The sequence below is a fragment of the Botryllus schlosseri genome, chromosome 9 (genome assembly GCF_051294905.1).
Source record: "Botryllus schlosseri isolate E-star chromosome 9, Bs_hap1, whole genome shotgun sequence".
NCBI classification, from domain to species: domain Eukaryota; kingdom Metazoa; phylum Chordata; class Ascidiacea; order Stolidobranchia; family Styelidae; genus Botryllus; species Botryllus schlosseri.
This window is the reverse complement of record NC_137244.1, coordinates 19,605,483-19,629,876: the sequence shown is the minus strand read 5'-3', so window position 1 is coordinate 19,629,876 and position 24,394 is coordinate 19,605,483. Positions and strand designations below refer to the sequence as shown.

At 40.5% G+C, this 24,394-nt stretch overlaps 1 protein-coding gene across 1 annotated transcript; it reads left to right on the top strand.

Moving 5' to 3' along the window:
* The first annotated feature begins 8,720 nt into the window (after positions 1–8,720).
* Positions 8,721–16,596, top strand: LOC145446334 (ornithine aminotransferase, mitochondrial-like). Its single transcript, XM_080324596.1, has 9 exons — positions 8,721–9,108; positions 9,176–9,346; positions 9,598–9,715; positions 10,675–10,898; positions 11,956–12,102; positions 12,164–12,242; positions 13,609–13,751; positions 14,408–14,552; positions 15,246–16,596. Exons 1-9 carry the CDS (start codon positions 9,004–9,006, stop codon positions 15,407–15,409), a joined length of 1,296 nt encoding a protein of 431 aa, XP_080180722.1. The 5' UTR covers positions 8,721–9,003; the 3' UTR covers positions 15,410–16,596.
* The last annotated feature ends 7,798 nt before the right edge of the window (positions 16,597–24,394 follow it).

Genomic DNA, 24,394 nt, shown 5'->3' with positions numbered 1-24,394 from the left:
ACAATCCACCGTTTTTCAACTCCCCGCACCATAGTGTTACGACACAGACAAGAAGCGTCGGTGGAAATAATAAAACACGGAAGGGACACTTTGGTGTTATTTGACATGGACTTTACACCTGACGAACCTTACATTCGAGCGATGCATTGGAATGCCGCTTGTATTATTGATGTCGAAGGAACAGAAATGTATCGATTTATTGGTTTCGTACATATCCAACGAAAATCTGGGTATATGATTGTGCATGGCTCGCATATTCGACTGTGAACGCTTTATTGATATATGCTGTACCGTTCACTTTCGCCGTCGTGCGAATAACCCATGTTACGGTTCCATGTTTGTGCGTCTGTATGTCATGCTTCAGATTGACTCAGAGTCATTGCAATGTGGCTTATTGGTATTGTTATCGGGTGTGCTTGATGACATTCGATCTGCATCAAAATTACCGGCTATGATAATGTCTGTGGATCGAAGGATTACTCCCCGATGTTTGTATACCAACACATTGCATGCAATGTCACACACCTCCATTTACGCGTATACTGGTGTGGGCAAACAAGCGCGACGTATGTCTGGATGGTATTTTTTCGTGGAAACACAGGGTGTAACATGTTTACTTTGAATATTGTTCATTGGTTTATCGATTCAGAGTTGATATCCGGATCCGGTTACGTACTTTATCAGAGTTTCCGATTTCAAACTGAATGTCGAGACATACATTGATCAATAAAGACACAATATAGTAAACATGCGGGGAAAACTCGACCTGGAATTGTTATCGCGATGGGTGACATAAATCCAACCGTTTTCCGAACACCGTTAACCACATACCAACCATCGTCGAGGAGGTGTTTTATTCAGACATTTTGACTCTGGAAAATCCAAAGCACGAACCCGGACATCACAGACCTATCGAAACCTATTGTCCAATTTCCCAAACATACATTTCGATATACAAGAGCACATTGCATGTGGGTAACCGATGATTTTGATGGGATGCACCAACACAAGTAAATATGCGATTGCACAAATGTATCGGAGTCGTTGTTGGTGTATATTTTGTCACTGCCCGTTGTAACAATATACAAAAATATCAAATTGTCGGGTGTGGTTGTCAGTTTTCAAAACGAAAATGGTATTGTTACCCAGAGAAAAGATAGATTTCCAAGTGCAAACGGTATTGGTACTCAGGTAAATGATAGTTTTCCAAACGAAACGGGTTTGTTACCCAGGGAGAAAATATATTTCCAAAAGAAAATGATTAGTTACTCTAGGTAAAAGTGTTTTTCCAAGTGAAAATGTATTGTTACACTGGGTAAACGCCGGATCTCCAAAAGAAAATGATATTTTTACTCGGGTAAACGACGACCACCAAGTCAAAATGGCGTGTTGCTCAGGGAAAAAGGTTTGTTAACCAGAGAAAAAATATATTTCCAAGTGAAAAAAGGTTTGTTAACCAGAGAAAAAATATATTTCCAAGTGAAAAAAAGGTTTGTTAGCCGAGGAAAAAATATTTACAAGTGAAAATGGTTTCTTACTCTGGGTAAACGTCAGATCTCCAAAGGAAAATAATATGTTTAGTCAGGTAAACGATGGACTGGCAAGTGAAAGTGGTAATTTTACATAGGTAAACGGTGTGGGTTCAGTGTCGTTGGTCTTGTTAAACGTTATCGCTTGACGTTGGTATACTATTACGAGTGTGAAAAGGCTATGCACGTCTTGTGCGGAGTATCGCGACAGTGAACATATTTTTGGTGTGACGAAACAAGATCGTTGTTTACATGTTAATGCATTTCGATTACCGAGTAGCTGTACAACAGAGAGGAGTCTACAGTTAGTTCGTGCTGTGTACTTCGATTAAAACCACATGTAAATCTATTCGCACAACTCGATGATGTTGATGTAGTGTTACTAAAATAAATTATTACCTATTTACACAACATAAAAATAACAATTCATGTCGTAGTAAGTAAGCTTCTTGAACTCGTGCTTGATGAAAACGATTGGTGACAAGTATGCTTTTGTGTTTGAGTGAAAAATAATTATTTAGAGTAGTGACAGTTTGTGACCAACGAATGAAAATCGATCATGGTATTACAATATACGCTTTCGTCAACATAACGACTTGGTGCAGGAGAAACACTTTAACGTTTTTCAATAACCAGAATCTTGGAACATGTTGCTTGTGTGATTTACAGCTGGTGCACAAAGGTTAGCGACGTTTTTTAATATAGTTCAACTTTCTAGTTGTTTGGATGTGAGGCTCGGCGCTTCTCGCTAGTAAAGTAAATTGTTTTGTGCGTTAGATTTGTGGTAAGTAAGTCGAATACATACTCTTTTGTGGAAGTAACTGTATTACTGCAATATCATTGGTAGGTCTCTGAAGCAGTCACCGTGGTTTTAATTTTGAAAGATGTCGCGAAGTCGGTATAATGTTTTCTAAAAGTCAAACTCGGACGGATATCATGGCTATGTAGGACTTACGATAAACATTATACTTATACAACTTTGTTACAAGAACTATGATATTTCTGTAAGTACTATAGTCGTGTGTTGGATTATTTGAATATTTAGATACGTAACCATTCGTATGAAAAAGTTCTTGTGACATCAGAACAGTTTGTAGAGTCAAACCAATCATTCAGTTTCGTAGTGTGAGGATATCGAGTAAAGTCGATTACTTTGTGTGATGTAAATATCCTTCGTACTTTTGTAAGAGTTGTGAGGATGATCATTCGTATCCTACGAGGTAGCTAGTTGATACTACAAAATATTGAATGATCGCTAACACACTGAGTTCATAACCCAAGATAGTGAAAATTGTGTACTCTTAGACTAACATAATTCGTATCCAGCAAACGATAGACACCAAAGGTTCGATGGAGTTTAAATCTAGATTGTATTAAGCGAAGTGATGAGTATCTCCAGTAATAAAATCGAAACGACCACAACAAATTTTCTGTGTCTTGTAAATAACTATTTGGTATGATATTACTTGAGTGTGTGACAATTCGTATCCGTCGAGGTTGAATGTTTAGCCATATCGAAATGAATCCAGATCACATGAAGTATACATTAATCACAATAGAATCGACGAGAATGTTAACCACGTAGAGTGTGTTTGTTTAAAAGTTATTTCCAATACGGTTACTTCGATCGGTATTAATTCCATGTCACACAAAAAATATGAAACCATTGTACAGTTTCGTAGTACGGGAATATCGAGTGAAGTTGATTATTTTTGTGTGACGAAAATATCTTGTATTGATATTGGACACTGGTTTCGTTACCCAAGTGAGTGAAAATTGTTCTTGGGTGGACAGATATGATTAGTATTTAGAAAAAACGACTCACACCGATTAAGTGCCGCTGTTTCCTATCCAATGACTGAGTGAAATTTCTCAGGGGTTTGATTTACCGAGTTAATTGTCGGCGATTCAATCACATACAAGTAAGGTATTTTAGTGACTGATTATTGTGACGACATTTACTTTGACGAATGACAATGGAAAAATGTCCAATTTCTCTGATCGTGTGCGTTGCACAAATAGTTCTAGTATGTAATCAGTGAACGTCATGTAAATTGACAACGACTCTCAGTAGTTTGGTTAGATGATGGAGGTTCAAATCGATATCGCTACTATGAACAGCAATACAAACACATTTTTGTAGATTTCAGTGTAGCGCACATTTCGATTTTATTAATGCTGAGAGGTTTCTGTATTACTCAAGTATAGTTGAATAGGTGGTGCCTGGCAAACATATTCCAATTTACTTTTGTAATGATCAAAGTGAGTGTGAAATGATGCGAACGGATTAAGCATTAATCAAATGGTGGTATGTCAATTCACCTAGTGTGATATCTTGACACCAGGTAATGCGCGAAAGTGTTTCAATTCTCACCGACAATAAAGTATTGCACCGGTATTGTTCAACAAAGGAAATTGTTGTTTCATCTTTAGTCTTGTTTACTGCAGACAATTACATTTGTAAAATATTTCCTGATATCCACAATACTCTGCGTGGTTTGTACCAAGGCTGAATAATTTTCCAATCGAGAACATTTTAGACACACATAGTTTACAACTCAATATGTTAATAACAATGGTACTGAAAAGTTTGTTGCTGTCACAATAATCTTTACCACAACGCCGGGTCTAATTAACGCAAATAATTTAATAGTCAAGTCATGATCAACTATTACATATGTCAAATCAATGTGTCAATCCTTATGTTTACATCATGATAATTTTCAATATAACACCTGCGTTCGATTGTAAGAAATGAATTCTCAACATGTTGGGCAGACATTCAAATCTCGCATACTCAAACATATTATGTTAATCTCAAGTCGCGGGCACCGAGAAGTAATTACTTTTATCTTACAAAATATACCGCATAGTAATTTCTTTGTCTTACAGAATAGTAACGACTTTTCAAGTTGAATAAAAAAGACATGTAGGGATATGAATACAACCAGGCTTGTTATGGATTTTAGGTTTTAGTGCTTGTATGGATTCGTGTATGTTTGGCTGTTTTTCATATTGATACTGTTGAGTTGGTCGGTTAACGGATTTACTTGACAATGTTTTCGTGGTTGATTCTTTGAATATGGTAAGATGGTCAGATGTCGAGTCGTAATACTATTTCCGTTAACTCAATTACAACAAAACATAACCAGCATTCAAATAATCCGTAAGCTACGAGTGGATTTAAAACTTGATGCTGTTTTGTGGTTAACTCAAGTCAGTGGTCATATTTGTGTTGATTTCAGGAATGATCATGACGAGTTGGTCGGGTAAATTAGTGGTAGTAACTATGACCGTACAGAGTTGCTGACATTCAAACATCTTTTACGCTGTAATATACGTATTTTATTGTGATAAATTATTTCTCAGTTATTGTTCAGACATTCAAATCTCGTATACTCAAAATATAATATGTTTATGTCAAGTCATTTATGTGTCGATTAGTAAATAGCTTACTTTTTCTTCAGAATAGTAACGACCTTTACAATTGAATAAAAAAGACCGATCATACGAATACAACCAGGATGAATTAATTCAAATTTGTGAGTTGCAGTGATATAATCAAGTAAGTGAAAACTGGATTTTGAACACTTGTTAATGTTGTAAATAATTCTTTTGAGTATGGTAAGATGTTAAAATGTCGCTTTGACAAACGAAAAGTCGGATCGCGAATAGAGTTGCAATGTTCCATTACTTGTTTCAAATCAATGTGCGTATAATATCAATATGGGACTGTGGGAAAGTTGATAGTCATGTTTGTCAATCCTATTTCAATTCACACTACGCCAAAGTCAAAATATTTCGTTTCGGATTATCTCAATTTACCTATAGAACATCTCGCGAATGGATTCCGACACCGTACTATACCTAGATCGCTATGTCTGATGCATTATCGCGTCACCGACGTAGGATTTTACAATTATTTCACACCTTTTTTGAATAAGCGTCAACTTCACAGAGGATTAGGGTTGGATCAGAAATAAGTGAGGATTTGTCGGTATTCGAATCACCGTCTGCGACGGTTCTGTTATTCGTTACATATTAAATCTTACCAGCGAAATCCAGTTCTGTGACATACTGATTATCAAATTATTACATTGTGGCGATTGGAATGTATGAAGCAGCAAGTCACAAGTGATCGCTATGTCTGGGGTGTTATCTTGTCAGCGATCGCGGGATTTGCAACCTATTTCACGCCTTTTTGAAGTGTTAGTTGTGAACGCGGCTATTGCTGGTATTGGAATCACCGTCTACGCCGGCTCTGTGACAAAATATTACTTGTGCGTGATTCCTACCTCTGTAACACCAAACCGCGAGAGATGGCTATGTCTGACGTGTTATCTTGTGAGCGCTCGTAGGATTTTACAAATATTTCACACCGTTTTGAAGTGTTACTATGTGAACGCGGATATTGTTGGTATTCGAATCACCGTCTACGCCGGCTCTGTGGCAAACTAATTACCAAAACATTACCATGCGGCTGATTCGTAGATTTAGCCAACTATTTCACACCTTTTTACTGAAATTACGACATGTCAACGCCGTGCGAGAGATGCCTGAAAGTGCGAATCACGACCACGAGTTCTCATTACGATTCACCGCCGCAGCCTATACCTGAAAGTACGAGTCACGACCCCGAGTTTTCAATACGAGTCACCGCCGCAGCCTATACCCGAAAGTACGAATCACGGCCGCACCCATAAGAACCCATTACGAATCACGGCCGAGAGGGGGGTCTGAAAGTACGAGTCACCACCCCGGGTTTCAATACGAGTCACCACCCCGCCCATAAGAGCCCCAGGCACATCACGACCGATCTACATAACTACTAATGTTCAAGTCTGCATTAGAGCAGGGGTGCGAAACATGCGTCCCACCAGGCGATTTCATGCGGCCCGCGAAGCAATTCTGACTATAGATTGAAAAACGCTGGTATTATCCAGGACAGGGTTGCATTTAAAACAAAAATCAATTTAAAACCAACATATTTAAAACATGGCCGTGTTTAAAACATGTTTTTTTTTAGTAATGACGTCACGAATCGCTAATCCTGACATCTCAGTGGATTGGTATTAACAATTGAAAATATCGGTAAACATGGCTCCTTTGACGAAAAAGGCTCCCGGCCACTGTCACAAACAGACCAAAAATATCTTTAACCGGGACTACATCGTTATGCAGCATTTTTACGTTCAGTGGTCATCATCATTACAACACCCATTCCGTGCCAATGATCTATATCAGTGGTTCTCGACCTTTTTGTCCTCGCGGACCGGTAAAGTTTCAAAACGAATCTTGCGGACCGGTGAACCTTCAAAAATAAAATTGACCCTAAATTTAATTGCGCCAAATGTATGCAACTTAAATTTAATATTGGGAAATTCATTTACTGCTGCTTTACTGATATTACTTATCTAAACGTGGTTTTATTGAACATTCTGCAGGACGAGGTATTTTGTGGGAGATTTCCTACAACTTCAAAATTTTCTTCGCGCTAGGCGCGATTTACCATACTTCGTGTGCACTTTTTAATATGGGCACCCTTTGCACCCCCAGAAAAAAGATTACGTATCATTTCTACAAAATATGGCATTTCAGCACCGCTCTTAGACTTCTGACCAAGACCAAGACCAAGACTTTTTACTTTTCGGCCAACATGCGACATCGCTAAGAGTGTTACCAAATGAAACCTTGGGCGAAAATAACCGCCGCCTGCTGACCGAAACCGTCAATGCGCATTTTGCCAATTGTCCATTGTCCATATAGGCGCGGAATAGTCCTGCGCTTGCTATCTGAAGTCTCTATAACTCTTTCCTTCAGCTCTGCCAGTAAATCTTATCGCGTGGACTGAGAGAGAGGATGAAAAATTAATAGCATTATATGCAATTACCAATATTATAGACAAAATTACATCCTGAATATGAATTTTTTTTGCGTATGGCGTGACTACATATGCACTTAGATAGAGGGCCCTATAAAAGTAAATCGAAGCTTACTGCATGGTTGTCGCAAAAATGCCTGTCGTGAATCGGAGGTCAAAGCCCCGAGGAAGTTTAGTTTATGATCCCATGGGGGTTGGGGACGCAACACCAACGTTTTTTTAGGGGGGCTGACGAAGTACTGTTTCGGCCCTGATTGAAATACATGTCACTTTGCTGTTTGCTATAGCCTCCAGTATACAGCCAATTATCGCTTAATTGCACTGTCACTTAATATATTTGGCGGACATGTAGGAAACTTGCCACGGCCGGCGGCCGATAACCGGCGGCCGATTTCGAGGGTTCTACTCACTCCACATCGTACACGTCGACTATAATGGGTGCAAAACGTCGGTGGGCTCATACTACATGATTTTCCGAAGGTTTGTAAACAATTATGGCATAATAACGTTTGAAAATAGAAATTTTAAAGACATTATTTTAATACACTGTTTAAAACGTGTTTTAAACGAAGTGTTATAAACACCATTTGTTTTAAATGCAACCCTAATCCAGGACGTTTTTAACAAAAGTTGAGATTTTTAGTAAGAAAACTTCCATGAAAATAATCCCTCAGGAGAGAAAATGTCGATCATGTTCAGTTCGTATACCACATTATAACCACCCGACGACACTTTTGCAGTCTCACTCTAGTCACCATTAGGAAGAACAAGTCGGTGACATTGCCACCAAACTCCGAGAAAGCGAAAAAATGCACATGTGGACTGACTGCACTCAGTTTCGAGTTTTTGGGAAAATGAAACAAAATATTTTTCCACGGAGGTGAAAACGCTGATGCGAAGCCCTAAAAAAGGTCCCCGGCTTCCAGAAAAACCTGAACGGCGATGAAATAATAATAATGAACTAAATTCCAATGTCCGCGTTTACAGTTAAATCTCTTGTATTCCTCACAACGTCCATGATCATGATTGGCGAGTGATGACCAGTTCTTTCAGTGTAGCCTTCCACATTCTATGGTTATTCGCTATGTTATATTTTACTTCGTAATTTTTTTGTGTTGACTTTATGAACAAACAATAAATTTAGCTATTTGTCCGTCTACATATCTCTCCATCAGCAAATATGCTCGCGTCAATTGTTGCGATACACAAACCCGGTCGTCGTACACAATACACATAATTTTGATAGCCGCAACCACTTCCGCTGTATGAAATATCCTCCTGTTGTTCAGCCTTTGTCGTTCATCGCTACGTTGATTGCGCTGTGCAGTTACGTGGAGCTATATTTGGGTGGACTATTCGTGACGTTGCTTCCATTTACTGTAATGTTAATCATATCAGACAGACGCTAGGTTCTTTTCAGCGCAATTAGTCGAACAAGGTGCTGCTACTGCTACGTTCGTGTATGCGTCACTTCTCGTTCCACTCGACTGATAGACGCTCATAACAAAAGTTATCGTCTTCGGTTTCTGCTGGCATAACGGTCGGTTTCGTAAACAGCTGGAGGCCTGTAGAACGTAGGCATTGAAATTCAGAATGCATAGAGCATTACCTAGTCTACGCGTACTACCGAGGCGCTTTCAATCAACCGCTGCAACCAAGTCTTCTCAGCGAGCTAAAAGTTCTCAGGAGATTTATGAGGTCGGTTAGAGAGTGATGTAGCTACCGTGCCCGGTCGGATTAACGCTAACACGTATGTACTTTACAGAAAGAGAAGAGATATGGAGCCCACAACTACATGCCGATTCCAGTTGCCCTGTCTAGGGGCAGTGGTATTTACGTGCATGATGTGGAAGGGAAAAAGTATATGGACTGTCTGAGCGCATACAGCAGTGTAAACCAGGGTCACTGCCATCCGAAAATAGTCGAAGCCCTTATAGTAGGTTGATTCTGTTTCGATTTGCCACTTCCCATACGCATACGTATCTCTTCGCTAGTGACAATTGCGAAATATCAGTAGCCGCCGGGCTACAATTGATGCAAACGCGCGGTGGATGTAAGCGGCGACGCCCGCGTTTTCAGCCAATCAATACACGCCTGAACTGTGGGCTTCATCTTCCAGTTTTTATTCCAAATCGGTTGCTCCTTACTATCTTCGCAAAAAGACATAATCGCATTTAAATTCTACAGGACCAAGCACAAACTCTCGCCCTTACGTCCAGGGCATTTTACAACGACGCACTTGGAGAATATGAGGAATTTATTACGAGTTTATTCAATTTCGACAAAGTGTTACCGATGAACACAGGCGAGTAGCCCATATCAAGTTACGCCACGCTAAATTACGCAAATCACGCTGTCTATGGTATGCTGATATATGACGCCATTTCGAATATGCAATATGTATTGTGCAGGGTACTGAACATTCGCGATCAGTGTCCAATTGTCTACTGTAGATCTACGGGACTTGACGCTGTACTTGGGCCATGTTCATCTCATTTTGTTCCGATTTTAGTTTACTCCCTACTTACCGTAACACAATAAGACATATTGTCGTCGCCTACCGTCACATATCACTTTATTTTGATTGCTTGTACTTTGAATTTATCTTCTGTTACTTTTCAATCGGCGTGCATGCCTCTTATTTAGATGTTCTAGGGCACCAAGTTGGGTGTCAGATTGAAAGTCGTTCCGACGCTTTCTTATTAGTTAATTAATGAATGGCAGAGGTGCTCAAAGTAATCATCGTTGCTACTTAAGAATAAGTAATGTCGTGAATTCCCACTCACGTATACGAGTAGAAATATCTACATCAAAGTAACTAAAAAAGTAAGTATTTTAGGCCTTAGATTGCGTAAAAAACTGAAAACTGCGAAGTAGAAGTGGCCTAAAATCATAACCACTTGAATAAGTCGTGCAATCTACTTGAGTACTTTGTTACTTACGACATCTGATTAATCGATCCTTGCATGCAGGGCCTGAACTGCCCCCCCTGAACTTCGAGCTCGAAGGGGGCCAAAAATTACTTCGCAAATCAACTGAAATTATAGAGTATTTTGAGGGTGATTTCCTCCAACTGCAAAATTTAATATGGGTGCCGTCAGCACCCCTTTAAATACACATCATTTATAAAATAAACCTTTAGTAAACAGACTAGTTGACCTCTAAGGTCGTATCGATCACTTCTATCCGGTATCGAATACTTTTTCTGCATTTTTTCTGCATCATGATGCTCTTGGTTTATTATGAACACAAATCACCATTCAGGTGTGGAAGCTGGTGAAACGGCGTGTAAGCTGGCCAGACGATGGGCCTACGACGTGAAGGGCGTTCCGGTGAATGAAGCGCGTATTGTCTTTGCGGAGAACAATTTTTGGGGCCGGACTCTCGCAGCCGTGAGCTCTTCTACCGATCCTGATTGCTACCAAAGATTCGGACCGTATATGCCAGGGTTTTCTATCGTGCCGTACAACGACTTGGAAGCGCTTGAGGTTGGTCGAAATCAGGGGTAATCGGTAATCGAGTGCTGCTACTTTTTCCGAATGCTCAAGAACGTTTTGCCTACACTTGGACATCTTACTCAAGTGGTTTGGACTAATACTTCCACATTTACTTAACAGTCAATAGATTTTATGCTTCGGATTTTGTACAGTAGAAAGTATAGTGTGGGATGCGCGTGCATCACGTTTATGATTGAAACTGTCGATGCAACTGGTATCACCGTAACTGAGTATATTTTCGAAAATGTAGCTATATTTGTAGCGTCATTGGTTATTTTGCGTGAATCGTGAAGACGCACCCTTCAATTTCGAAAGTGGCCAGCGTTGCTAAATGTAAGCGTCCGTAAGAGAGAGAGACTCTTAATTTTCATCCAACCGAAATACATAACAGACAGACAGTAATAATGGTGGTACAGAAAATACGCACGCACATTAAAGTAACACAGTAAACTTCCATGGCGGATTTTAGATGTGTGATCTGATATGTTCCGTTTTGTAGAGGAAACAATTGGATAAGAGAGTTCTGGGTATTGATATGCCATGACTGGAATTCGATAGTCGACACTTGATGCGATCGAGATGTTTGTATCTTGGTGAATGAGGGCTAGCGGTGGTAAAATGGAAACTGAGCGACCTGCCATAAAGCTCGCTTGCGAGGTCTGAGCCATTGAACTGGATTATTTTCGCCTCAAACTATATTGACACTCGTCCTTATATCACATAATTGTAGGTTTTTTGTCGACATAAAATTCCCACTTTTACAATTTGTTGATTCTAAAATCGTTATTGACACAGAAGTATATTTCGTTACTGACCCCGTTGCACGTAATTTATATATGATTAAATTTGAATTTAGAAACAACGTAATATAGGTAGTGTCATATCAATACATAATAATTATTCAAAATTGTATATCGAACTCCTAACAGCGAAAACTTCCAAGCTCTTGCATTATTTGCATTACTAAGCAATAGAGTTTTGTCAGAATAACGTACAGCTGCAACGCTTTACTAATACCCTGGTCTAAAGGATTCCATTCTCGGCACAGATGGAGTTTCAAGCAAATCCGAACACCGCTGCATTCATGGTCGAGCCAATACAAGGGGAGGCGGGCGTTATGGTGCCTGATGACGGATACCTGCGCGGCGTGCGAGATCTGTGCACCAAACATAATGTCCTTTGGATTGCGGACGAGGTTATCATTCCCTATTCAGAAAATATTACCAAGAAACTGAAGTGCGTTTCGTTATTTTCAGGTTCAAACTGGACTAGCGAGGACAGGAAAAATGCTTGCGGTGGACCACGAGAATGTACAGCCCGATTTACTACTGCTTGGTGAGTGGCTAAAAGTATATATACGTCGGTCGCTCAGTTCAAGATTCGCGGCGAAAGCTCTTATATATGATCTATTGATGAGCGATAGTAATTCAATGTACCTATATACTATATAGTCAATACCACATTGCGCATAATAAAGCTCAAGACAGATTTCCTTTGGCGGGTGCAATTTTTGGTTGACACATGGACATATTCATCACCACGATCATTTTTATATGGGGTGCAACCACACAGTGTGTGTGAAATATCCATAGGTGGCAAATAACGCCTACTTTGTCAGAGTACCCAAGTAGGTTTTGCCTCCTTATACTACTTTTTCAAGTGGCTTTGATTTTAGACTACTTCTATACGTTATATAGTTTCAGGTTTCTGGGCAAAACTAGACTCAGAATACTTACTTGGAAATGGCTATTTCTACGCGTACTTGGGTAGAAGTTTACTGCCTGCGAGAGCAATCTACAGTCAACACATCTGTGAGGCCTGCGTATAATAGCCTCCGTTGTTTTCGTGTAGGCCCCGATATCCGTTGTATGTCACGTGTCAATGTAGAGGCAGTCAAAATGGTCATTGATGATGTTCAAGTAAAAATAGAAGTAATTGCGTGAATTCATGCTCAAGTATGAAGTAGCGATTCGCAAGACATGCCGAAACTACTCGAAGTAGATACAAAACAAACAACGCAATGTCTGATAATTGCTCAGCTGAGTGAAATAATTTGAAGTGGATACGGAAGGCGTGTCCCATAATTTTGACAGCCAACCGCCGGCTGCCAACATAGCCAACAGCCAACATTGCAAGATGCCCAACCTTTTCGCCAATTTTCGAATGTATATTATGTTACCGTTTGTTTGTTTGACGTATTCATGGTGTTTGGCGACTACTGTGGTCATTTGCACAAGGCCAATTTTCTTCGACTTGTATCCCACTTCTAGGCTTTTTAAAAGACACCGCTTACACGGATGATATGCCGGTGCCGGGGAGGAGCTTAGATAAACCCCCAACACTTAGGTAGGAATTCTGGAGTCGATCTCGGTCGGACTCGAACCCGCAAGCCATTGGTGTTGCAGCTGTGGATTAGCCTATACCACTACGCTATCTCCCCACTTATGCTACCGTGATACAGGGACTATAATGGGCTGCTGTTCTGCCAATTTCACTCATGAAATGAATGCTACTTACTTTAAAACGTACAAATTTACTAGCTTGGCATGCTGTAGCGAATCTTACTTGATTACTCCGAAAAAGTTTCGTTACTGCATGACCAGTTGACCACGTCTGCTTATCAGTTATCACATACTCACTTTGCAAGTGCGACCTCTCGCCGCACTATGTCAATTTTACATAAACCGATGTATTCCTTCAGGTAAAGCATTATCAGGCGGATTATATCCCGTGTCAGCCGTACTTGCCAACGACGAAGTCATGTTGACCATCAGACCGGGCGAGCACGGCTCGACGTTTGGCGGTAATCCTATCGCTTGCAAAGTCGCGATTGCGGCTTTGTCGGTAAGTTAACGGCGGTAATTATAGCTTATTAGTTGTATGTAAAGCTAATACGTGAGGTATGGTCAAATCTCAAAGTACTCATTATTTAGTACTTTACTCAAGTAGTAGCGAAACTACTATGTGTATAGAAGCGGTCAAAAAGGCATGGAAGTTATAGACTATAGCTGATCAAAGTAATCAGAATGGCTATCCTCAAGTGGAAATAGAAGTAATACCGGTAATATGTACTTAATTGCAAGTAGAAGTAAAGATTTCCAAGTTGATTAAAACCGAATTCAAGTAGAAGTAAAAAATGTAGATTAGAAGCTGATTTATTTGTCTGTTTTGCAAAATCCAAATTGTAAAACGTAAATACAATAAATCGCGTAATAACTTTTTCAAAAGAAATATAGAATTAGTTAAAAAACATAACACCTTATGTGGTTCAATCAAGTATGAAAATCTCACTTGAGTAATCCGAAAATGACTATACCACTGATCCGTCTACTAAATACTTGGTCTCGACAACTGCAAATGTAAATAGACTCAAAACGAATAACTAGAGTAAGTGGAAACATGGCAAAAGACCCTCCCACCAGGTATCCAGAAAAATATTATTGCGTTATCGACCACATTTGCTATACCAAGCCGATACAAGCGACGGTATTCTACGACAGGTATTAATCGAGGAGAAGCTTGCCGAAAACGCAGCACGCCTGGGACCGATCATGCAAAACGAATTGAAAAAGCTTCCAAGCGACATTGTAACGAACGTGAGAGGAAAAGGGCTCCTAATCGCGATGGTCATAAAGGACACGAAAGGTTTGTGGCAATGTCTTCGACATTTCCGCCATTTCGTATAATAACGTGAGCGAGTGCCTCCTGCAAGTACTTACCAAAGTGATGACTTCTACTTCTACTTAACAGTTCTAGGTGAATCTATACTCCCATTTTACATTTAAGATTTGTAATGCAGTTTTGAGATAGGCCTATGTTCACATCACTTTATGAGTGAACTTGTCGAAATAGCCCCTGTACCACGGCAAGGTACCAGTTGGTATATTGTCCAGGTCCATGTTAGTATATTTTCGATAATTACACATACACATATAGCTTACGCAGCGTCATGAGTCATTCAGCGTTAGTTGCGAAGATACACCTTACATATTCCAAAGCAGCCACCTCCGATCAAGCACTAAAGGTACACGACCCCACGACCAAATCTCCTTTTAGAAACTACTCACTTGAATACTTTTGTGGTTTTCATTATCTAGCTCAATTGAAGTGGCTTTATCAGATCTCAGAATTCGCAACGTTTACTTGTAATCGAGAAGAAATTAACGGCGTTACCTCTGCCTCAACTTGAGTACGAACGCTGACTGATTTGGTCATCTCTGCATTGCACACACCCGGAGTTTCATCACACCGATTCTTCCAATTGTCCCCCTAGCGGCACTGATATTGCGGATTAACCTCTGGCTCCTGTCTTTAGTACACTTCTCGCCTAAATTTTAGATTACAACGCATGGGAAATGTGCCTGCGACTTCGCGATAACGGTGTCCTGGCCAAGCCTACACACGGCGACATCATCCGGTTCGCTCCTCCTTTGGTAATTAACGACGCTCAACTCGAAGAGTGTTTGGAGGTTATCGAGAAGACCGTGAAAAGCTTCTTGTGAACAATAAGCACCATTCCGTCTATTTCGAGGACCCGCTGCACTCGTGAAGAGTGGGGTTTACCAGCTAGACCTACTGACTCCCGCTTTAATATGTAAATTTCCTTTCGATAAATCCTGTTTTATCAAATTGTTATAATAAAATACGACAGTGGTCGGGAACCTTTTTTGACCGAAGACCATATTGACCCAATATTTTCAAATGTGACTCCCAAAGAGCCATAAATGTTAATAAACTGTTACGTCACAATTGAAAATTTTTGACGTATTGGTAGCACTATTACGTGGAATTCATAGTGTGCAGCATATTTTCTCTGCTCACATGCGCAGGTGGAGCCAAACATGGTCACTATACAGCAGTACATACATTGAAACCTTCCATGATTATTGGTATTTTCTATCGACGTTCAGGAATAACTAGTTTTTGAACTTTTTTGCTTCAAAAATCAAGCAATTTTCAAATTTACTGTGCGAAAATAAAGCGCGAAAGGAGAGTTGAGGCACAGACGGGCCAAGCCTCGTCTGTGATAGCGCAACTCATCGTAAATAGCTTAGAATTTTAATCACTGATATTAATCGAATACAATTGTCGCACTGATTCCGAATCTTTAAATATTGATCGTTGCGCTACTCACCTACATGTTAACGGCGGTACTAGAAAGGTAGGCTACTTACCAACCAAGAATATGGATAGCTATGGCGTTGTTTTTAATTTGAATTTCTAATTGTTAATGTCCCTTTCAAGGCAGTTCATTTCTCGGCGCAGATCAGGAAAATGTGTATTTGATACCTCCATTGTCATACAAGCGTCGCCATGTCTTCTATTTTCCATGATCAATCAAGGTATAGGGCAATCCAAAATTTCGAGGCGCGCGATGTCGGGTGGATCAAATTCGCGAGTGATGTTATAGTTACAGGCGCGACAGCAACTTAAAAATTTGAGGATATTTAAAAGAGGATACAAGACCCTAACCCTGGATTCCCCACTATTGACCTCTCAAAGACATGTTTAGGCTACCACGAGAATAATTATTCGGGCTGTTATGTAAATTTACTGACAAGTTGCTGCAATATTGATAAATTTATTACAAAATTAAAAATGTGTTCAAGAGCCATATCTTATACCCAAAAGAGCCATATATGGCTCGCGAGCCATAGGTTCCCGACCACTGAAATACGATATACTCGTATCCGTGGTGCAGTTGCCAGCAATTCAAGCGTAGGCTACGCTAGACTCTTACTCGGGAGTGGCCGTGTTTCTACCGATTCGGTAAACGAGAAGATGTATGAGAGTGGAAATATAACCATTCCAAGATTTTAATGGCGGGAAGTCACGCTTCCGATGCTACTCTACAGCAGTTTCCTTCTGTACAATAATAGCAAATGCAGTAGCGTAACGAAAAGGAAAAATGGTTCGGTGCGCAACATTGCAATGGAATTGCCTCCGGTATACGCGATCGATATTGTCACTGAACTAATTTGGAAATCCCTTTCAAGGTACGACAACACCACTCGAAGAAAGGGCTGAAAATGGGTATAGTTAAAACGCATGCCTACTAAAACAAGTAAACACCCTACGCATTCTGACGGGGCGTATTTCAGGTATTTTTGGCAGCGCGCAAGACAGAAAATCACACATTATAAGTAGTTAGTTAATGTGCCTTAACAAAATCAAGTACGCGATTCTGATAAAGCACCCATACTAATCCTGGATTACAATAGTTCACTGATATGCACCAATAGGACACCTATCCACAAACGATTTCTCACCTGCATGCTGACGAAATCGCTACAAGTGCAAGTTTATTCATAAAATTTAATCACTTCAAAATATCACAAGACTGTAATACAATGAATGATAGGAAGATGCCGAAACGACTAGGAGTAGTCTTTCAGACACCCACCTGGGTCTAGGCCAGGGGTTCTCAAAGGGTGGGCCACAGGAGCATTTGAGGTGGGCCACAGAGCTATTTGGAAAATTTAAGATTTAATTTTAGTTTAGTTATATCTGTTATATTAATCTCTAAAAATATATTCATATTATCTAATTATACGTAGGCTACGTAAAGCTTTTCATCCGACTCTGATGAGGCGTAGTGGCACGTATGGAGTCAGCATGTACAAGTTGAAAACGGTAGGGAGAAACGGCAGCTTTTTCCACTGGCTATGACAACCTACGGTTAACAGCAACTAAAATAATTTCGAGTATATAATAACTGGAAATGCTGAAGTAACAAAGTATTCCGGCAGGGTCATATGCCGTATGCCGTTGAAATGGGTGTGCAATAAACTCGGAATGAATTGTAATTGAGGTTGGCTATAGCTGTACTGTACTTAGGCAAGTCTTATTATTGTAAGATAAAAATAGCCATTATCGCAAATTATTAGCAAGTTCGGATGGAGGTATCTGCACCACCGCAACGAATCGTAATGGACTGAGGATCTAGCGGAGTGCATTAATCTCTGGAGTCTGTTTAAAACGTCCGTCCCGGAAATCATCGTACTTAACGTAAGAGTCACATGAATTGATTGTATCATTGGATTGAATATTCTGACATCGCAACTTCCGTTGGTTTGGTGCAAGACATACAATTAGCATTGTACAACATGCATATTAAATAAATCTTTCTACACTTCTCTGTAGTACCTGATTGACCAATGAATCTTTTGAGGCTGACCTAAAATGATTATAATATTCCCCACAATAGTGGAACTAAAATCCAAATCACACAGCGGATGCGTGGATTTGATCATTGTGTTTCGCGACGCGAATGGAGCAGCGGGCGATGATATTATACACAGAGTTTTAGCATATGATCTACCAGGGCCGGAACTGCTGCACCCAAACCCCAATTGCGGGAGCTCGAAGGGGCCCAAGATTATTTCGTTGGTTGTTTGTTGGAGGATATTTATAATACATGAAAATTTTTGTCGCGCTTTACGCGATTTCATGGGCCGAAAGGTCCAAATACCAACAGTAAATTAAGAGAAAAATGTGCGTATTTTAGATAAATAGGTCTATCGGAGCCGTCTAATTATCACGCATTGAACAGGATTATGAGTTCAAGATTAGTGGTGGGCCACAGCACATTTTCAAACATGACAATGGGCCACGGCCTAGAAAGGGCTGAGAACCCCTGGTCTAGGCGATGTATAGAGGAGACATGCACACTAGGGCTCTTCAAAAATGACTTTTTTTCTCAAATCGTACTGGCCACTTGATAAAATTGTTAGGTTACCTAATTTAAGCCTGCACCAAATTTGGTTCAATTCCAACCAGTAGACGCATTGCTAAAGGAGAAGAAAGTTTCTATTTATTATATAAAAATAAATGCCAAATAATTTGAAAATTTTCTGTCCACCCCACGAAAGTGTTAGGTAGTCTATAGAAACGATGTTCACCGAATTTTGTTCAATTCCAATCAGTGGAAGCGGAGTTATTGCCGTCGAAATATTGAGATTTGATTAAAATAGTATTTACGGTGGGCACCACTATAATAAATAATTAAAGAATTGGTCACCGTAAATACTATTTTATTCATAATCAAAATTTTTCGACGGCAATAACTCCGCTTCCACTAGACAGCCTAACACTTTCATGGGTGAACAGAAAATTTTTAAATTTTTTGTTATTCCTTTTTATATAATAAATAGTAACTTTCTTCTCCTTTAGCAATGCGTCTACTGGTTGGAGTTGAACCAAATTTGGTGTAGGCTTAAATTAGGTAACCTAACAATTTTATCAAGTGGCCAGTACGATTTGAGAAAAAACGTCATTTCTGAATAGCCCTAATGCACACTGAATGAAAGTAAAACAAGCTAATATAAAGTTGCAAGTGACGGAAGGCGAGATCGATATGTCAGGTCGTGGTCCGGTAAATGGTGAGGGCTCACTAGTATTCACTAAAATGAAATCGTGTAGTTCGCTGATTTCCACCATAGTTTAGCGTGCGAGCCTGGTGAACGACAATTTTTGCTACCGAATTTTTCATTCACGTCCATCGCAATGAGTGAAACTAACCAGACACGTGAATCCTTATGGAGAATGCAGTGCAGATATATCCCAGGGTTGAGTGTTTTTTCGTGCCACTACTCGCCAAGTGGTGAAATTGAACAGAGCTCACAACACGCCTTGGAACACCTCCACAAAGATTCGTGTTTGATTCGTTTTCATCCATTGGAATGGGTATGAAAGCAAACTCTGTTACCAGACAGTGTTGATAGCCTCATTTGCATCCTGTTCCGATTTGTTAGATACGGCTACCTTCTAGACCAGTGGTTCTCAACCGCCGGTCCGCGACGACTTTTCCGCCGGTCCGCCAGGATATTTTAAAATTTTATACCCTAATTTCTAGATGCAATATGTTGAAGGGTTTTCAATTGATGAAATAAATAAGACGTCAACATCAACATATTCAGAACTTCGTTGCCTATGCTTCACGGGCGTTGACAACAACGGAGTGCAACTATGCACAAATCGAAAAAGAATTGCTTGCTATTCTCTTTGCCATGGAAAAATTTGAATTATATGTCTATGGCAGATTTGTAACAGTTGAAAGCGATCACAAACCTCTGGAAGTGATCACAAAGAAAAGTCTGGTTAATGCACCAAAACGGTTACAGCGCATGTTACTTCAGCTCCAAAAGTATGACTTCGAGGTGATATACAAGCCTGGATCACAATTATTTGTGGCGGATACGTTGAGTCGTGCGTACATTCCAAAGTCACCCAAAGACGCAGAAACTGCTGATGTGTTTGATATCTTTCAACAGATTGCACATATCGACATGTTGAATGATATACCGGTATCAAGCTCCACGCTCGGCATGGTCAGCCAAGCAACAATCTCTGATTCTGTCATGAACACGTTAATCTCTTTTATAAAACATGGGTGGCCGAATGAAGCCAAGCTGGTACCCCAATCAATTCGAAATTTCTACTGTTTTAAAGAGGAGTTGACATTTCAGGATCAAATCGTTCTGAAGGGTGATCGTATTGTCATACCGTCGTCCATAAAAGGCACTATTCTCAAGCGACTTCATGCCAGTCATGTTGGAATTCAAGGTTGTGTACGCCGGGCTCGTGAATGTTTGTATTGGCCCAACATGGTTAACGATATTACGGACTTCGTATCAAGCTGTCCCACATGCGGCTTACACCAACCCAACCAACAGAAGGAAAGTCTGATTTCACATCCGGTACCAGGACGTCCTTGGCAAATAATCAGTAGCGATTTATCTGAATCTGACGGACAACATTATTTGATTACAGTTGATCACTACTCGGATTATTTTGAGGTAGATCGACTAACCTCACAGACTTCTACAGCAGTTATTCGCCGCTTAAAATCACATATGGCACGTCATGGAATCTGCGAGAAATTGATTACTGACAATGGTCCATGCTATGCTGCTCATGACTTCGAGGCATTTGCAAAGGAATATGAGTTTGAACATGTGACCAGCTCTCCAGGACACAGCCAATCGAACGGAAAGGCGGAATCAGCTGTCAAAATCTTCAAATCGTTACTTCGTAAAGCGACAACTGACAAAAAAGACATAAATATTGTACTGTTGGATTGGAGGAACACTCCAGGCGAGACTGTTCCTGGCTCTCCAGTACAGAGGCTATTTGGAAGACGCACCAAGACCTTGTTGCCAATAGCAACTAAACTGCTTGAGCCGAAAATTGTTTCTGATGTCATTCCATCGCTTATGGATCGGAAAAGAAAACAGGCAAAGTATTACAATCGTGGTGCAAAAGACCTCGCCCTGTTGAGTCCTGGTCAACAGGTTCGATTCAAAAGGACAGAAAATGGCTTGTGGCTCGAAGCGGTGGTGATTAAGCAACTGAATGATCGATCGTACATTGTTAAGGCGACAGATGGAACGATCTACCGACGCAACAGAAAGTTTATTCGAACTACTGTAACTCGCCCGCATGTTGCATTTGACTTTGACGACATTTCGATTGCCAGACCAGCAGTAGTGAACAGCGACACTAATGGGTCGTTATCTGGTTCCAGTAGCAGCAGGCCAAGTCGTACAGTAATTCGACCAGCATACTTGCAAGACTATGTTACAACTTGATTCGTTGCTGTAATTTATATCCTAATTCGGTTCGCTTCGTTTTCTATTATTTTGTGATGTTTTGAGAAGGGGATGTTACGTGGGTTATTGTATGTATTATGATGATGCTTCCCTGTAAAGTAGCAAGGTATGACGTCATGCCTTACCCAACTGTGCATGACCGCATCACTCGTGCTTGACCGCTTCATCTCATATATCATCTCTGGTTGATGGCACATGGAAGCCATAATAAATGTACAGCAAGAAACAGCATTAGGCCTCAAAAAAATGTTCGATTTAATTTGAAACTCATTCCATCTGCTTTGGCGACATGCGAGTGACAAGTATACGAGCTGACTTGCAGTTTGCACGATCATTCGTTCTCGATTCATTCATTTGTGGATGACCCCTTATCGCTGTTGCCGGGTGTTTTTGTGCGGCGTATTGCATTCGTAGTACGTCTGGTGGTAGTGGGAAATGAGTAGGTAGCACGACAAGGTGCATGGTCCAGTGTTGGGATCAAGTCTTTAGATTCGAGTCACAAAGTCAATTCGATTCATTGTACATTCTGACTTTAGTCAAGTCAAGTCACTCGATTTTTGAAGGTGACCCGAGTCAAGTCAAGTCAAGTCGAGACAAGTCGTGAGTCAAATCAGAAATCACAAAGTCATATCGATATTTCGAACCCAGGTAGCACGCCTACTTGGGTACCACAAGGTATCAAGGTGAGATGAATTGTGGTAACCAGCTGGGGAAACCATGCGGGAACCGTACATTTTTGGCCCCATATTACAGAGGTATTTTCTGGGGGACCATGTGGGTAACCCACTTAGCTGGCAGCGAAGACAATATTACGACCCCGGTCCTTGTAGCAGTGGCAGTGTAAGTGGGCCGAGAAGTCGACGTAGAGATGTGCTAGGAGATGATAGGTAAACCCTACACGTTAGTTAACTTAACATTGTATACTGTACAGTACATACCTGGAACCTGCTACCACCGATCACGCAAACCAATATATACGGTAATCTGAGTATATAATAACCTTTACGGTGGGTGAGTGAGGCCGTCATCACTGTTTAAGTGTAATCGTTGAGTTATATTTTCAACTGAACAAGACACACACAATGTACAATACGATAAGATAGAAAGCGATGTAATGAACAGATAGGAGGATGCCGACCGACGCGCAGTTGCCGTCTTTTAGACTGACATCTACCTCGGCTTAGAGTGCCCGCCGTCACAGTTACTCTCGATGTTGATCATTTTCGAGGCCAGGGCCCTTGCTAGCGATTTCCATAACTTGTGTGTGAGTGCATTCTTTCGTCGAGTCATTTTCGGGTCTCATGTCGCAAGAAGAGGAGCCCGGACAAACCTCCGACGGGAGTCGAACCGAGGCCGCCCGATTCTTAGGCGCTTATCGTCACCAGTACCCGAATTCAATTCATAGTAAAACCAGGCTGCGCAATCGTTGAATGACTGGTTATGGTCACTTATCATATCAGCGTATTGAGAGCATGTACGTACAGGTACAGCGAGTTAGTCGACACTGATTATTTGATGACTTGAAATTAACTCGAAAATTTTGCTTCGAGTCGCGAGTAAATCCACATGTTTTAGACACCGAGTCAAGTCAAGACATTTTTCCAAGGTTACTCGAGTCAAGTCAAGGCATCTGAAAAAGTTGATATGAATCATTCCAACATACTGACTTGGTCCGACTTCAAAACCCTTCTTCTCTAGATATTGTCGAACAGAAGAATATTATTCGAGTTGGCGTATAGTCGGTTAATGCACGGTATTCAACGCGAAAGACGCAATCGACTCTCGGCGCTAGCAGGTGTATCTGGGCAAAATAATTTTACCTTGAATCAGCAGACTAACGACCGTAAAATAACATGAGTACTATCATGAACGGAACCCTCAAAATGTCACTTTCCAGTACAGGGGGTCAACTCAAAACGGGTCGCGGGCAACTTTTCAAATTTCGTACAGGTCGCGGGCCGCAAGAATTCAATATTGATATAAAATAGGTCGCACAGTTTTACAACCACGTTTTTGAAACCGTCAGTCAGTACGACGCTGTGCTCTGTAACATGAGTGACGGGTATAATTATCACAAAAAAAGAAGATATTCTACTAAAGGCATACAACAAAATTATCACGATCATTCTATTTTGAACTATTAACTCACGATGCCCGACATTGACAACTCTTTTCAGCGCATAAAGAATCGATCTTGGGATTAGCTAGACATGGTACTTCTGGAAAACTATCTCCTCGTAAAGCTTGATCTTGTTAGAAAGCCCCAAGTCACTTTCTAAGCGTCTTGGTTTAGGCACTAAACTGGCCATTGCATGTCAAAGCAATAGGCCCATTCGTATCAGCTAAATATTCTTCTGTGGACTCTTATTACCATTGCCGAAGACTTATCAGCAAGTAAGGACTAGTGCTGTTGGGTACAGGAGAATAGCTCATATCGAACGACAAAAACAATACTTTTAAACTGAAATCAAGTTCCACTTTTTAAAATGTTTTACTAATAGGCGTTCTTCCGAAATCTCAAATCAGGTGGAGGCCCGCAAAATATGACCTGGCGGACCACGTGTTGGTGGCCTGTTCTCTAGTAGGCCTACCACAAGGGAAAAAACGGTTTCATACTTTACATTTTAGGTTGATTTCAATTTTTGAAAGTTCACCGGTCCGCCAAATATTTTTTGAAATTTTACCGGTCCGCGAAGTGAAAAAGGTTGAGAACCACTGTTCTAGACGCGTGTTTACAATGTGTATTCTTATGTACTGTATGGTACGCCTATTTTCAACTATTTGCACTTCGGAAACTGTTGCAGTAGAAAATCAGAGCTTTAATTCCTAGTAAAATCATTCCCTGCGCTAAACGGGTATACTTCCTTAGCACCAAAA

Bases quoted from the DNA above. Each gene is read 5' to 3' on its own strand.
- LOC145446334 (XM_080324596.1), top strand. From the start codon at position 9,004: ATGCATAGAGCATTACCTAGTCTACGCGTACTACCGAGGCGCTTTCAA. The intron at 13,752-14,407 runs GTAAGTTAACGG...ATTCTACGACAG, and splicing joins TCGCGATTGCGGCTTTGTCG to GTATTAATCGAGGAGAAGCT. The intron at 14,553-15,245 runs GTTTGTGGCAAT...CCTAAATTTTAG, and splicing joins GGTCATAAAGGACACGAAAG to ATTACAACGCATGGGAAATG.